This window comes from Trichechus manatus, unplaced genomic scaffold (genome assembly GCF_000243295.1).
Source record: "Trichechus manatus latirostris isolate Lorelei unplaced genomic scaffold, TriManLat1.0 scaffold00097, whole genome shotgun sequence".
Classification (NCBI taxonomy): domain Eukaryota; kingdom Metazoa; phylum Chordata; class Mammalia; order Sirenia; family Trichechidae; genus Trichechus; species Trichechus manatus.
This window is the reverse complement of record NW_004444033.1, coordinates 5900048-5917197: the sequence shown is the minus strand read 5'-3', so window position 1 is coordinate 5917197 and position 17150 is coordinate 5900048. Positions and strand designations below refer to the sequence as shown.

Genomic DNA, 17150 nt, shown 5'->3' with positions numbered 1-17150 from the left:
CCTAGTCTAGCACTGAGCCAACACATAGTATTTTTCAGCAAATGTTTGTCAAATCAATTATTATCTTCATAACTTTTTCAGGTATAGCTACGTTAAGATTGTAGGGGAATCTATACCTGTCTCCTCCTAGTTATTTTAAAGGGACGTTAGAATAACTCTTAAACAGTAAAGGAAGTCTAAGACTAAACTATACACCTCCACAGCAGTAAATAAACGAGTAAACAAGACAGATGGTTTCACACAGGGCTAGTAATGTTATTAGCCAATTTTTATTTTTATGCTTACGCTACTTTAGACATCACCTACTGACTTCCTGTTATAGTAGAGGGAGTTTTAGCTCTCTTACACTGTACCTCCATTCCTCTCACCCTATCCTCCCACTAACTTTTATTCCAACTTTTGGTTAAATTGATTGTAGTTTTTACATTGTTGTGATTAGGGATGTAATAGCCACTGTATAGCTGAGAAATTTACTGTGATAGCTTTATTCTTGTAAAAAATTTTTTTGCTTTTTCTCTTATGTTCCTATTCTTAATCTTTTACATTAGATCTGTTATTTACCTATCAATGGCTTTTTATTCCGAACGCGTCCACTTTATCCGGAAATCTCACTTCTTGTGAGGAAGAGAGGTTTCCTTTCCTATGTCCTCCTGCTCCTGTTAGGCAAGTCCATCAGGCATGCTGCGCAGATGTCATCTTGGGATTCCCCTTTGCTGCATTCCTGTGTCGTACGTAGAGTCTGCCTTCCGACTCATGGCAACACCATGTACAACGGGATCAGACCACTGTGACCCACAGGGTTTTTTCCTAGTTCGTGTGTTTTCTTTTTAAATTACGTTTACTTCCTTTTGTTGGCATATATGGTTCAGTAACTTTCAAAGAAAGGTATATTATTTTCAGTCTTCTGCTGTAGACACTACTGATTACATGATTCAATAGCCATATCCAACCTCCTTTTCTCTTGCACTGTATAATGCTGGAAAAGCTAGAAACCTGCTTTCCCAGCTTCTCCTGAAGGCAGTTCTCAGTTCTTGTCAGTGAAATGTAAGCAGAAGCCTGTTGGGAGCTTTCTGGGAAAGTTTTGATTTGCCTTCGTGTTTTCCACCTGAAATAAGCCACGACGTTTAAGGTGCCTCAGCTGACTTGCCATCCTGAGGCTACAGCCATGTTAAAGAGGCCAAACAGAAAAGAACCTGGCGTCCCTGAAGACACTGTTGAGCCCCTATAGCAGTCTCAGATTGTCTCTCTGGATTTCTTGTTTCGTGAGAGAAACGATTCCCTATTTGTCTGTCAGTTAGTTGTGTTTTCTATTACTTGCAGGCAACATTCCATTGATAAACCTTGAATATCTGAAAGTAACATTTTTTCCCTCTTGTTTCATTGGTGTTTTGGCTAGGAAAATAATTCCAGGTTGATTATCATTTTCCCTCAGAATTTTTAAGACCTTGTTCTTCTATCTTATGGCTCCCAGTGTTGCTGAGAATTTCTTTATCATTCCAAGTCCCTCTCCTTTGAATGTGACCTGCTCTTGCTTTCGGAACTTACAGGATCTCCTCTTTCGGTCTAATATGTGAAACTGTACAATGCACAATCCTGTGCCTTCAGGGTGAGAGGTTTTTTGTTTTTTTTTTTTAATTCAACATACTAACTTCGGAAACCCTAGTGGTGTAGTGCTTAAGTGCTATGGCTGCTAACCAAAAGGTCAGCAGTTTGAATCTACCAGGGACTCCTTGGAAACTCTACAGGGCAGTTCTACTCTGTTCTATAGGGTCACTATGAGTCAGATCGAATTGACTCACCGGCAACGGTTTGGGTGTTTTTTTTGTTTTTAAATACTAACTTCTGATTGTTGTTGTTAGCTGCTGTACACAGAGTCTGCCTTCTGACTCATGGCAACACCAAGTACAATGGGATCAGAACACTGTGATCCACAGGGTTTTCAATGGTTGATTTTTCAGAAGCAAATTGCCAGGCTTTTCTTCCTAGTCCATCTTAGTCTGGATGCTCTGCTGAAACCTGTACAATTGTGCCAGGGCAATGTGCATAAACTGGAACTGACTCAGGCAAACTAGTCACCCTATTACTAGGAGAAAAATTTCTTGGAGGCTGAGCTTATAAACTTTTAAGGTGTTACCAATCATGTGAAGTCCTCCCTTAGAAAAATGACATAGCCTACTATGCCAGAACATAACTTACAGGCCACTACAGTGAAAACAGAAGGTGGAAAGAATCAGAAAACATACAATAATAGTTTTAAGATATTAATTCTTGCAAAGGGTCCCCCACAAGCACACACAGAGAAATAATTCTTTTCAAAATACACATGTTGTTCACAGACATTCTCAAAGGAAATAATAATAGCTCACGTTTTAAAACAGATATAACTGGGTAATTTAGCTGGTAAAGTTTTCTTCCTCTTACTCAGAATTACTTCAATTAAAGAAGTGGGGAAGAGGTGAAGAACAGTTCTATAGAAAGGAAACTGGACTATAGTCTTCTACCTAAAGTAGTTAAGACATAAGAGAAGAATCACTGAATGCCCTTACCCATCCCAGAGTCTTTCTTGGTGCCATCTGATATAATGTCTACATGGTCAGAGTCCACATCGTAACTGAAGAAATCATTCAAATAGGTCTTCGACCGCTGGCCACCAAATACATATAAGCAACGATTTTTCTGAGAAAGAAAAAAAAAAGGGCAAAGAAAGGATAAGGTATTCGCTTCCATGAAGCATTCAGAAACAGCCTTTTAAAATTTAAACCTCTACAAATGTAATTTGCTGATAAATCCCATGTAATGGAGTACTATGCTGATGCAAAAAGAAATGAGGAAGCTCTCTCTATCTACTGCTAAGAGGTGATCTCTAGGATATTCTGTTAAAGTAAAAAAGCATGCTGAAGGGATGTATGTGCATGCTTCTTTTTTCAAAAAGAAATAAAGGGAGGATTAAACCAAAACCTAATAAAAACATAGTTATCTACAGGGGAAAGGACAGAGCAGGAAGATCTCTCCAAATATATCTGATCTTATGGTTTTGACTTTAGAACTATGCATATGTTTTTATTTAATCAGAAAACAAAATTAATTCAAAAGAAAAAAAAATAACCTTAAAGTTTGAGGGGGAAAAGAAACAAACCTATCTGTATAGAAAATGTAGTATAACCACACAGACAAGTAGTATTTTTAGTGATTTTAATTCATACTGTTCTGTCCATTCCTACCAGACTATTCCTAAACAGAAGAATAATCAGAAAGCAATCTGAAACAGCATTCAGTGATTTTGTTGTTGGCTTTGTTATTCTGAAAACTATTATACATAAAATAAGTAATATAATTAGGAAATAGGATTTTCACCTTAAAAGATTCACAAATACAAAATCAAAGACATTAAAATAAAAACCCTGTAAACTTTTATTCGAATTGTACATATATATGTGTGTGTGTATGTATCCTAGCTCTGTCTACCAAAAAAAATTTGGAGACAATGTCAACCCATTAACATAAAACACCCCAACTCTCAGATTTTGGTCCCTAAATATTATTTCCCACTAGAAAATCAGAGGTTCTTGGAGAAACAGTCAATTCTAGGGCTGGGCCAGGAAATGTCCCTGAAAGCATGGAAATTTTCAAAGACTAGGGTCATGTCAAAAGCACACACAAGCCAACTCGAAAGGGCTTCCACTGACCAAACATAAAGGAAAATTTGAATACCAAAAAGAATAATGACAGCATTGGATTAAACATATGAAATGCATAAAAATGCAGGAGTTCCATAAAATTTTTTGAAAAACCTCACTGGTTAACTTTGAAGCATCAACTCATAAATCTGAAAACCAATAAAGGAAAATAATCAAATATTAATACTGTCTATCCTGTATAGTTTACCTTTCAGGGTGACAAAATAGTTGATGAGGGAAAGTTCTTTTCTCTCTCTCTTTCTTTTAATAGTAGAATCAATACAAAAGGAATGATATAATTAGGAAAATCATCATTTTACAAACTCTAAAGAAACCTAGGCAATGAGTATCAATGGCTGCCAAACCGATATGTAAAAGGTTGACAAGAAACTTTGTAACTAATTGGTCAGGATGATAACACCTGAACCCACCGAACAATTTTAACATCACCAAAAGTTATGACAAGTAGACATTAAATGTCTCTTGATACTTTCAAATCAGAGCATGTATGAAGTATTCTTGCACTCCCCTATCCATATGTCTGCAAAAAAAGGAATGTCAATCTAACTACTAACTTACAGGAAATATGGAAGATAGAGAAATATGTTCAATGATACTGTTGTTGTTTTTATGTGGATTCCAACTCATAGTGACCCTATATGACAGAGCAGAACTGCCCCATAGGGTTTCCAAGGCTATAATTTTTACAGAAGCAGATCGCCAGGTCTTTCTTCCCTCAGAGCAGTTAATGGGTTAGAACTGATCTTTCAGTTAGCAGCGAGTACTTAAACATCGTGCCACCAGGGCTCCTTAAATGACACTATAAGGATAAAAGTCAGCCAAATACAGAATGCAGGAAATTCTACAGCACAAATGACTCTGTTTCTTTAAAATTAAGTGGTATGTGAAGGGGGAAAATGAGGAGGGAGTACTGTCCGGGATTAAAAGACTAATCAAGAGACATAATGACCAAATGCATTAGATACACCTTGTTTTGGAATCAGGCTATACAATGGTATTTTTCAGTAAATCAGAAAAACATGAATGCAGACTGAGTATCAAATGCTATTTAAAAACTACTTTTTGGGGGTTGAGTATTATAATGATATTGCAACTTTGTTTTTAAAAAGTCCTTATCTGTTAAGACTCATATACTGTAGTATTTACAAAGGTGATGATACAATGTCTGGGATCTGCTTTAAAGTACTTCAGCATAATAAAATTTAAGAATAAATTTAAAAGTCAAAGAAATAACAAAAAATGAAATGAAGTAAAAGTGAGGTAGATACATGAAAAATGAACAGCAGAATACTGACAACTGTTGAAACAGACAAATGGGTACACAGAAACTTATTCTCTTCTTTCTTTTGTGGTGTATGTTTAAAATATTCTGTAATTTTTTTAAAGCTATTGTTCACAGAAAGATGCACACGTTTCTCATTAAAACATTTGAAAAGGTTAAAAAAAAAGTCTCTAAGTTGCTTTTGGTGATAAATTTTAATTTTAATTCTATAAAGTCAATTCTTAATTCTTCACACCTAATGGTTCTTCCAATTACTGAGAGAAGTCAAGAAGTGGAAAGGCACAAGAAAGGAAAAGAGCTACAATACCTAGGTAAGCAGTGGAGACGTTAGTAACAAGAGTGTTTAGACAATTTTTCAGGTGATAACGATTTAGGAATTACTAGGTCGATGGGAAGAGTCTCATAACTAGCAAACAGTTCCCCGTTACAGGAAAAATTTTCTTCTCTACCACAGCTTCACTGATCATTTATTTCTAATGAAAAGTTCTGATCTTTCCTAAAAAATCAGATTTTATCACTTCTTTTCCTATTGAGATATACTTTACAAAATAACATAATACAATGTACAAAATACTCTTACTGAGTGGAATAGCATGCAGTGTCCTATTCGAGACTGGATGTCCTCAGGCCCAGCATTACAGGAGTCTTCTCGAAGAAGTTTCCAGGTTTGACATTGACAGTTGAAAGCAAACAATCCACTGAACTGGGGTTCACTGGCTCTGCTGTCATCTACGCTGCCATTACATGTCAAAATTCTACCACCAAAGGTGTAGATCATATGTTTTTCTGAATCCATACACATCTATTAGAGCAAGGCAAGAGATTGGATAGTTTCAGTTCATTCCTGTTATGCGTACGAAAGTGAAGCCAATGTGTCCAGTTTTAAATTATTGAAAAAACTGAACTTAATGACACTAAATACCAACCCTGATTATCACATGCACATACTACAAAACATGGCAGTGACTCAGGATGGATTTCTAAATACCTTTTCAGGTTTCCATTTTTCCCAGTTAGAGTAAAACATGTTGAGTTGAAGAGCTTTATAAGTTCATGAAACTAAATAATTTTTACCAGAATCAACCAATGATACATGAGGTGTTCATTTACATCTACGAGTGAATACTGATCATACTCTATGGGTGAATGCTGAGCATATCCCTTCTTATAGTGTTTCTAGGCAAGCATCCTATTGTTCTTGTTACCACTTAGTAAGAAAGCAGATATGTGCATAAGAATGATGTACCTAAATTCACTTCTCTGCATTTGTTTTACAAAACTCTACAAATTATGTTGTTACAAAATAGTAAAATAAACAAAAAAAGGCAATTCTTAGACTGACTTCTACGGTGTGATGAACTTTGCCTCCTTTTAACACAATACTCCTGCCTACTCCCCAGAATGCCTTATGCCAATCTGATTCTTGCTTACCTACAACAATAACCAGTCTTCTCTCTCTGGCAACTTCTAGGATTGTCTCTTAATCCTTGGTTTTGAAATTTCATTAACCAAAGGTCTAGGTAAGGAGTTTTTTTTTTTTTTTTTCATTTATCCTGACCTGTACTTGGTAATTCCTTTCAATGTGAAAACTTGTGTCTTTCCCCAGTTCTAGGAATTTTCTGTTTTTTCTTGCCTCCACTCTTTCTAGAACCTCTATTAGCTAGATGTTGGAACTTCAGAATGTTTTCCTCCATGTTTCTTAAATTTTTTCTCATAATTTTCAGTTCACTAATTAACTAATTTACAGGTGAGTGTGTCCATTCTGCCTTTAAATCAATTTACTGAGATTTTTATTTCACTAGCAAATTTGTAACATAATTTTTCTAACTCTCTTCAAGGAAGTTTTCTTAAATTTTATATATAAATATTTGTTCTGTTCCATTGTTTAGTTTTCTTCTTCAAGGACTCCAATTATGTGTATGTTGGATTTCTTTGCTTGTCTTCCATAGCTATAATGTTCTGGCTAATCATTTTTTATCTATTTGTTTATTTGTTCTTATTTCTATCCTATATGACCCTTACCTATTCTTCCTTATACTCCTTGTAGATCAGTCTTCATTTCTGAAAATAGTGATAAGTATTTTCTCCATTTCCTTCCTGAGTTTTACGAGATCCAGTTTCATCTGCTATTATTGGTCTGCCTCATCTGCATTCTTGAATTTACACTTTGCAGTCTTTCCTCAGAGCTTCAAGCTTCATCAGGTCTTTTAATTCATGTTAGCATATTGGGATATAATTTTCATCTGCTGTTGCCTGAAAGGAAGTTTTACTGTTTTTTTTTTTTTTTTTTTTAAAAGAGTACTTCTCTAAAGTTTTAGTGTTTATGAGTTTCTGGTTTTCATATTTAAGTAAGTTAATTTCCCTGGACTAGCTAACTTTAACAGAGGGTTCCTACAGAAGAGAGATGTTATTCGCTTAAGGATTCCATCCTCTGTTGCTACTGAACTGATTTTTTTTTTTTCCCCAAAATATGGTGCTATTGTTAAGCTATGCCTTCTCTAACTGTATGAATTTCATCTGGTTTAGGAGGGCTTCTATCTCAGGCCTTGAGATCTCCCAGCTCCTTCACTGGCCATTTCAAAAGGAGCCACTGTCCCTGGTTGTCATGGTGTTTCCCTCACCTTTAGAAGATGGTACTTTCTGACATCTACTACCTCTGGGCTTTCTGAGCACTTCCATACATTATTTCACTGAGTGCTCTGGGCTCAATCTCTGCTCTGCTCGTCACATTTTGTACTGTGATGTACCAATGCTTGGCTCCCTCTTCATTCCCAGTTATCCGTCAGTGCACTGCTGTAGGCTTCTTCACAGGTTCTGGGCATTTCAGTTGTTTTTGGCTAAACTTACAAGGAACTGGGAGCTGTGGGTTTTATTTGGCTCCTGGTTTTGCTGAATAGGTGGCTTGTGTTTCCTTTTCTTTTTGTTTGGTTCTCATTGTTCCTGAAAACCACACAAAGCAACAAAGTAGACGACTTCAAAACTAAGCTGCCACTATGTTTTTAAGAGATTCAGAAGTCTTTGAATTTTATTTTTTAAATGTTAAATTCTAAATGGCAGAGGAACATAAATATGTCTTCATGCCTCTAGCTTTCTCATGTTCTTCTCAAATTTGAATATTAAGTGTTGACTCCTACAGTGTCATGAACAGCACAAGCGATTCTGAGTAAGTTCTAATGTATTTATACCTTAATTTGCATGAAATAGAATAGAAAATGGAGGCTTACACAGATCACATTATTTGCTTAAGGTCACAGAGCTAGTTATTGACTGAATTAGGACTGAAATTCTGGTTTCTTGAGTCCTAGAGTAGCATTCTGCTACACCATCTAATCAGTTGAAAATTATTTAATAGAATGTAGCTTCCAAGGAACAGGCCACACACAAGAATTCTTTATGTGCTTCAGTCAGACTACCCCTAAGCTATTCCTTTTTTCAACCTGTAAAAACACAGACATTAACATCCTTTGAAAAAGAAATTTGTAAACACTTGGGAGCAAAAATTAAAGTATTTCCCTAATGATGTTGTTCTTTTCTATTTGTTATCTGCTGATGCTCTATTTTTAAAAGATCAGAAGCCAGACTAACTTTTGTTGGAGTTCTTATTTTCCACATGGACAACAATGAGGATGTCAGCAGGGATGCGCAGAGCTTTGCAGAGCTCAGTCATATAGAGCCAGCAGAAGTTCCAAATTAAATATGAGGATTACTTTTGACACTAATGCTTTTGATTTCTCATCTACTACTTAGTTGATAGGTATATAACCAATTCCTCTTTTTCCTTACTATTCTCCTATAACAATTACTTATTACTATGTCAGTAGGATAGTTCTAAAGCAAAGAGTTAACAAAAATCTGTAAACACACAGTAAACAAAGACTTAGATTTTTAACTGTTACATAAGATTTTAGGGCTAAGCCAGATGCTGTTATAATTCTAGTACCACCCCATTTCCCAAATACTAGCTAATACTATGTTCATCAATACAGTGTTACAGATATTTTTAAGCCTTCCTCCCATCAATCCAAAAAAACATGGGTTGAATTATACAAGTAAAATTGCCTGTAGAATTTAAAGTGGTTGCTATTTTGGTTCAGATACTGAGCTATACTGAATTGATCTGGAATAAGTATGCAAAGACTGATGACAATGATAATGACACTGATGGGGATGATGATGACAGCTATATGCACATTAATATTAAAATGGTTCACAATATTGCTATGTGTAGTCTTCTCGTCTATAACTCATTATATGACTTCTATTTGTGCTGAGTTTATGTTTAATTTAGTATATGTCAAATATCTACCCAGTTTATAATGTTTGTGGTTATAAACAAAATATATTTCACTCTAAAATCTGCCATAAGTTATTTACAGTAGACACTAGTAACATACAACTCAGCATAACATCTGAAATAAACCCTGAGACCAAGAGTTGCTGAGCACTGATTATTTCCACCACATATTTATCTGTGCACCAAACCTGATGATCAAACACCAATTTCGGTCCTCCATCGGCAGCAGTGTCCTCACTTAGTAACATCCATGTGTTCGTGTCAATGTCATAACGATAGAAGTCACTTTTCAGAGATTTGCTATTCCTCACAGAGGAATCCAAATAACGTCCCAATGTGTAGATCTGCCTTCGTTGAATGTCAATGCACATTTTATGGCATGACCTGGCACTAGGACCGTTCTGTAGAGAGCAAGAAAAACAAAAAGGAAAAAAATTTAAAGAATAACAGAAAATAAGATCAAATGCCCTTTTTTGTTGACTTTCATTACAAATATTTGCGCAGAAACTCATCTCAAGAAAACTAGAGCGTCCGACACTCTCTAAATCTCTAAAATAAAGCCAAAGCAATAGAAAACACAAATCTTACTTTGTAGCCCATAGCTCCCTGTTTATATGGCTTCTATTATAGATTGCATTGCATTTTAATCATTTACACATATAGCTCAATTCCCTAGTACATGTTAAACTACTTAAAGAAGAGTTTATATTTTTATCAGAAACAGGCACTCCAAGAATATTTGAATTTCATCACTGGAAGGAACCTTAGTAAAATTTTTAGTTTAATTTTCTCCTTTTAGAGAGGAGGAAATTTAGGCCCAGAAAAGAAAGGTATCATCCTTAAGGCTAGTTAGCTAGTGATAGAAGCAAAATAAGAATCCAAGTCTTTGATTTCTTCATCCAGTGGCCTTATATAACATTGACTCTCCTGATTGATTGATTGAATAAATAACACACCTACATTAAACAACTAAAGAATAATACAAAGAACATATATTATCAACAAAAATTTAGTGGTGATCACTTCATCACAGGATTGCATAAAAGGTAAAATATACTGTTGTATAGCCAAAAAAAGAGTTCATGAAAAAATTAAAAGGACTTCAGTCGGGCAGGGATGGATTAGTTGAAAGGGGTAAAGGAAACTAGTATTTGTTAGACATCTATTAAGTTCTGTTTATATTATTAATGTGCGTGTGTATGTTTCATTTAACCCTTATAACAATCCTGTAAGGAAATATTATCAGCATTTCACAAAGTCTAAGCAATTTGCCCATAGTCACAGAACTAGGAAGCGTAGAGGATCTAAGCCCCAGTGTGACCTGTGCCCAAAACTGTGTTCTTTCCACTAGTCCAGGCTGTCTTTCCAGAATATAAGAGAAAAAAATGCAAAAATGCACTTGTTGTGTGTGGTCATGACTAACATGAAGAGTTCTTGCTGCAGAAATTATAGAGTACAACTAGAAGGTGGACATAGGAAGCTTGGTGAATGCCTGATCAAGGAGCTTGGACACAATCTCACAAGTAATAAAGAACTGTTACAGGTTCCTAAAGCAGAATGAAAGAAGCCCTCGTGGTGCAGTGGTTAAGTGCTCAGCTGCTAACTAAAAGGCTGGCTGTTTGAACCCATCAGCCACTCTAAGGGAGAATGACCTGGCAGTCTGCTTCCGTAAAGATTACAGTCTTTGAAACCCTATGGGGCAGTTCTACTCTGTCCTATAGGGTTGCTATGCTGACTTGATGGCAATGGAAAGCAGAAAATAAAATTAAAGAAAGTCATGAAACAAAAGAGTAATCTAGCAGTATTATTTAGATTAAATGAAGGAATAAAGACGTTGGGCAGGAAAAACAGTAGATGATTAGTGTTATTAATTCAAATGTTAAGTTGATTTGAATCTGCACTTTAGTATTCACATTAACTACTATTTTAAAACTTGCTTTTAAAGATTTTTGTCAAAGAAAATTTTCAACAGAAAAGGTGGATATTTTATTTAACAAAGAATTTTCTCCATAAACAATTTCAAAAACAAAGAGGGAGTAACATACAATAAATCTATGCCATATCTTGTACAGTGTGAAATTTGAAATTTTAATAGAATTAACAGAATTTCTTGATTCTGGATAATTAGCACAAGCACTATTAAAATGGTGAGCAAATTTATATACTAAGTAAGAAGAAAAGAGAAAGTAAAAATTAGAAATCATGGGATAAAAAAGACAGAAAAGAGAAAATGAACGAAGTTGGTTCTTTGAAAGATTAATAAAATCATAAACCACTAGCAAGACTAATTTTAAAAAATAGAAAAGAAAGCACAAACCACCAATATTAGAAATGCAGCAGAAATATCATTACAGACTCTCTAGAAATAAAAAAGAAAATAAGGGACTTGAATGAAAAACCTAGACAAAAATTTGAAAATGTAGATAAAATGGACATATTACTTGGAAAAAAAAAGAGAACTTACCAAAATTGACATGGGATGAAAGAGATAATGTGAAGTCATTGTATCTACTGAAAAACTGAATTCATAATTTAAAACTTTCCACAAAGAAAATTCCAGTCCAAGATATCTACATCAGTAAATTTTATTAAACATTTAAGGAAGAAATAATATACCAATCTTACACAAAATCATTCGTAAAATAGCAGAGGAAGGAAAACTTCCTAACATTTTATGATGACAACATAACAATGACACCAAGTAACAAGAATATTACAAAGGAGAGGGAGGAGGAGAAATAATTTACAGGCTAACATCCTTCATGAACATAGACACAAAACTAATCTTTAACTGAATACTATCAAACACAATGCAGCAATGTATAATAAGAATAACATCTCATGAACAAAGGAGTTTATCTCAGGAACACAAAGTGGATTTTACATTTGAAATTCAATCAAGGTAATTTGCCATATTACCAGAATAAAGGAGAAAAAACATATGATTATGTCAATATATGTAGAAAAACATTTGGTAAAATTCAACACATATTCATAATAAAAACTTGCAGTACACTAAGAATATACAGAAACTCCCCCAATCTGATAAAGGATGTACAAAAATCTTTAATATTCCACTTGACAGTAAAATATTGAATGCGTTCTTCATAAATTCTGAAACAAGACAAGTATGACTATTCTTACCACTTTTATTTAACATTGTACTTGGAAGTCCTAGCCAGTGCAGTAAGGCAATAAAAAATAACATAACAAAAAATTATAAAGGAAAAAAGAGTTTGGAAAGAAGTAACTGTGTTTCTATTCACATCTGACATGACTATTAAAGGCATCCTAAGAAACGAACAAAGAAACTATTAGAAATAAGTGGATTTAGTAAAGTCACATGATACAAAGACAAATTCAAAAACCAACTGTACTTCTCTATACCGACAACAAACAATTAGAAAATAAAATTTTTTAAATTTTATTTACAACAGCATGAAAAAACAAAATACACTGGATCAACTTAATAAAATTATCCAAGGCCTCTAACCTGAAAACTCCAAGAGTGCTGAGAAGTAATGAAGATGACTGATATAAATGGAGATTAAACCATGTTCATGGAGTAGAAGAACCAATATTATTAAGACATCAATTCTCTCCATGGTGACTCATAGATTTATCACATTCCCAATTGTAATCCCAGCAATTTTAGAAATTGGCAGTATGATTCTAAAATTTATATGAAAATGAAAAAGACCCAGAGGAGCTTTTGAAATAGAATAATTTAAATCTTTTGAAAAAGAATAGCAAAGTGGTATTACCTGACCTCATGACTTTATACTATAAAGCTACAGTAATCAAAGAAGTGTGATACTGGTATAGGACTAGATCAAAAGAAGAGAGAGGCCAAAAGAGCCACACACTTACATGATTAATGGATTTTTTACAAAGATGTCAAAGCAATTCAATAGGGGAAAGAAAGTCTTCATTAATTGCTGCTGGAACAACTGGATATCCATATGGAAAGAAATGAACCTCAACTCCTACTTCACACCATACATAAAAATTAACTCGAGATAGATCACAGATCTAAACATGAAAGCTAAAACTATACAGTAGAGAAATCACAAAAATATCTTCGCAAAGTAAAGCAGGCAAGGATGTATTATATATAAAGCAATAACCATAAAAAAGAAAAAAACTGATAAATTCGACTACATCAAAATTAAAAATTTCTGCTCATCAAAAAACATTAAGAAAATAAGTAAGCAAGCCACAGACTGGGAGAATATATTTACAAAATACAGTAAATGATAAAGGACTTGTATCCTAAATATGTAAAAAAGAAAAAAGACTTCTACAATTCAAAATTAAAAAGAAACTAAACCTCTTATTATTTTTTTTTTAAAACAAGGAAAAGGCTTGAACAGAAACCTCACAAAAGGAGATATATGAATGGTCAATTAAGCACATGAGAGTAATGCACACTGAAACCACAATTAAGATACTACTCCACATAGACCAAAAAACACTAATACTAAAAAGACCGACAATACCAAATATTGGAGAAGAGGTGTTGCAACCAGAACTCTTATACATTGTTGTCAGAAGGATAATATGGTACAACCACTTTGGAAAAGTTTTAACAGTTTCATCTATAGATGCTAAAACTAGTGGATGAAAGTTTGATGAGCAATAAGATAATTTTATCATCAAAGTATCCTGCCACAAATTACTTATTACTTATAAAGAAATCCAAAGAAACCTTATCAAAGCCAACATCAGAAAAACTGACATAATGTATCTCCTGAAATGATACACTGAGGAGGACTCAATGTCATCCATATGATATTACTGCTAAAAAGATATAACCTATATCCATTCATGAGAAAATAACAGACAAATCCAACTGAGGGACATTCTACAAAATAACTGCCTTCAAAAAAGACATGAAAGCTGAGGAACTGTTCCAGACTAAAGGAGACTAACGAACCATGACAACTAAATGCAATGTATGATCATGGACTAAATCCTGGGTCAGGGATGAGAGTGTGTGTTGACAGTGGGACATGTATAAAAATATTACTGGGACATTATTAGGATAATTGTCTATATCTGAACAGGACTGTGAATTAGACTAGAACAGCAGTTCTCAGTGCAGTCTGGGGTCTTCAAGACCCTTTCAAGGGGTCGACAAGGTCAAAGCTATTCTCATAATAATACTAAGGTAAAAATTTGTCTTTTTTACTCTCATTCTCTCATGCGTGTACAGTGGAGTTTTCCAGAAACAACAAGACTTTTGATATAGTAACAGACTGAATTCAGAAGCAATTATGAACCCAGCTGTCTTCTATTAAGCCAAACATTAAAAAGATTTAGGGAACTATAAAACAATGACACTTGAAGTATGATGGCTGTCTTGAGGAAAAGCACCTATGTGATTGAGTTGTGAGCTGACCTAGTCGTTTTTTTCATGGAATACTATATTTCGTTGAAATAGCAACTGACAATCAACTTATGGTTATTCAGACTTGGATACTGGCAGACATTTTCTCAAAAATGAATAAAATAAGCATGCCACTTTCAAGGAAAACAACTGACAGTATATGTTGCAAGGATAAAATATAAATTTTTAGGCAAAAATTAGAATTTTGGAAAATTTGTGTCTGCCACTTGATCGTGACATCTTCCCAATAGTTAAAAGACTTTTCTAATGGGATTGATGGTGATATTAACAAATGTGGTTTTTGGATACTGTATAATAAAATACGTCAACATCTGGAAAATGTGTACAACTAAGGGAACCAGTATTTTCCAAGTGACCAACATAAATAAAAGACCCACTCAAAGAGTAAGTAGAGCAATGGATTTTAATTTAAGACAATACAAAAAGTTTACTGGTTTCAGAGTTTATAATGTACCTTTAAGAAACCACCACTTGCCAATTCAGACTGTCAGATCAATGAAGAATATATACCATTCTATGAAAAGGTTATTAAAATACTACTCCCCTTTCTGAAAACATATCTACATGAGGTTGAATTTTCTTTATACATTTCACCTAAAACAACATATCGCAAGAGATTAAACTGCAGAGATTAAAATCCAGCTGTCTTCTAGTAAACTAAACATTAAAGAGATGTGGAAAAATGAAAAACAATGCTACTCTTCTCACACAAAATTTCTAAAACATAGTTATTTTTCATAAAAATGTCATTTGTTAACATGTAATAGGTTTACTATTGATATTTTAAAATTAATCGATAAACATTCTTAATATTCTTATACTTAACAATCTCAGTTATAATTTCTAATACAATAATTTTCAATAGATACAACTCATATAAGAGGACCCAAAACGGCCTTTTTTAGAAGTGTGAGGGATCCTAAGAACACAAAGGGAACCACTAGTATAAATAAAATCTAACAAGAAAAGGAACCATATCTAACTCCTTTCTACTCTACGATACTATGAATGAAGTCAGAAATACCTAAGAAAACAAGAGGCATGATTTAAAAAAAAAGTAATGAACACTTTCCTACTTTCCCTTTATGAAAAACTGCAATACAGCTTTTTCAAACATATCTCTTTCTGTAATTTCATTTTCATTAACAATCAGAGCTTACAGTGACATCAGAATATGAGCATAAAATATTCAATTTACATGGTTTGCCTTAAAAAAGAATACTGATTATAGCAATAAATGCACACATCCAAAAGAAGAAAGGGCCATAATCAAAACACTAACCCTACAACTGGAACAGGTAGAAAGAGAGCAGCATAAGAAGCCCACAGGCACCAGAAGGAAGGAAATAATAAGAATCAGAGCAGAATTAAATGAAATAGAGAACAGAAAAACAACTGAAAGAGTTAACAAGACCAAAAGCTGGTTCTTTGAAAAGATCAACAAAACTGATAAACCATTGGCCACACTGACCAAAGAAAAACAGGAGAGGAAGCAGATAACCCGTATAAGAAATGAGATGGGTGATATCACAACAGACCCAACTGAAATTAAAAGAATGATAACAGAATACTATGAAAAATTGTACTCTGACAAATTTGAAAACCTAGAGGAAATGCACAAATTTCTAAACTCACTACCTACCTGTATTAACACAAACGGAGGTAGACAACTAAATAAACCCATAACCAAAGAAGAGATTGAAAAGTTTATTAAAAAACTTCCAACAAAAAAAAGTCCTGGCCCGGATGGCTGCACTGGAGAATTCTACCAAACTTTCAGAGAAGAGATAACACCGCTACTACTAAAGGTATTTCAGAGCATAGAAAAGGATGGAATACTCCCAAAATCATTCTATGAAGCCAGCATAACCCTGATACCAAAATCAGGTAAAGACACCACAAAAATAGAAACATACAGACCGATATCCCTCAAACATTGATGCAAAAATCCTCAACAAAATTCTAGCCAATAGAATTCAGTAACATATCAAAAAAATAATTCACCATGACCAAGTGGGATTTATACCAGGTATGCAGAGATAGTTCAACATTAGAACAACAATCAATGTGATCCATCACATAAATAAAACAAAAGACAAGAACCACATGATCTTAACAATCGATGCAGAAAAGGCATTCGACAAAGTCCAACACCCATTCATGACAAAAACTCTCAATAAAATAGGAACAAAAGGGAAATTCCTCAATATAAGGGAATTTATACAAAGCCAACAGCCAGCATCATCCTAAATGGAGATACTCTGAAAGCATTCCCCTTGAGAATGGGAAACAGACAAGGATGCCCTCTATCAACACGTTTATTCAATATTGCGCTGGAGGTCCTAGCCAGAGCAGTTAGGCTACAAAAAGAAATAAAGGGCATCCAAATCAGTAGGGAAGAAGTCAAAGTATCTCTATTTGCAGATGATATGATTTTAAACACAGAAAACCCCAAAGAATCCACAA

The 17150-nt window shown here is 34.3% G+C and overlaps 1 protein-coding gene across 7 annotated transcripts in view; it reads right to left on the bottom strand.

The window, feature by feature from the left end:
• MKLN1 (muskelin 1) overlaps positions 1 to 17150 on the bottom strand; it is a 343250-nt gene that overhangs the window by 40217 nt on the left and 285883 nt on the right. For all 7 annotated transcript variants that reach the window (XM_004382685.1, XM_023737113.1, XM_004382684.2 and 4 more), the window contains 3 exons: positions 9463 to 9675; positions 5561 to 5782; positions 2547 to 2676 (listed from right to left, as the gene is read on the bottom strand). In XM_004382685.1, the coding sequence (XP_004382742.1) occupies positions 2547 to 2676; positions 5561 to 5782; positions 9463 to 9675 (565 nt within the window). The remainder of the gene's footprint in view (positions 1 to 2546; positions 2677 to 5560; positions 5783 to 9462; positions 9676 to 17150) is intronic.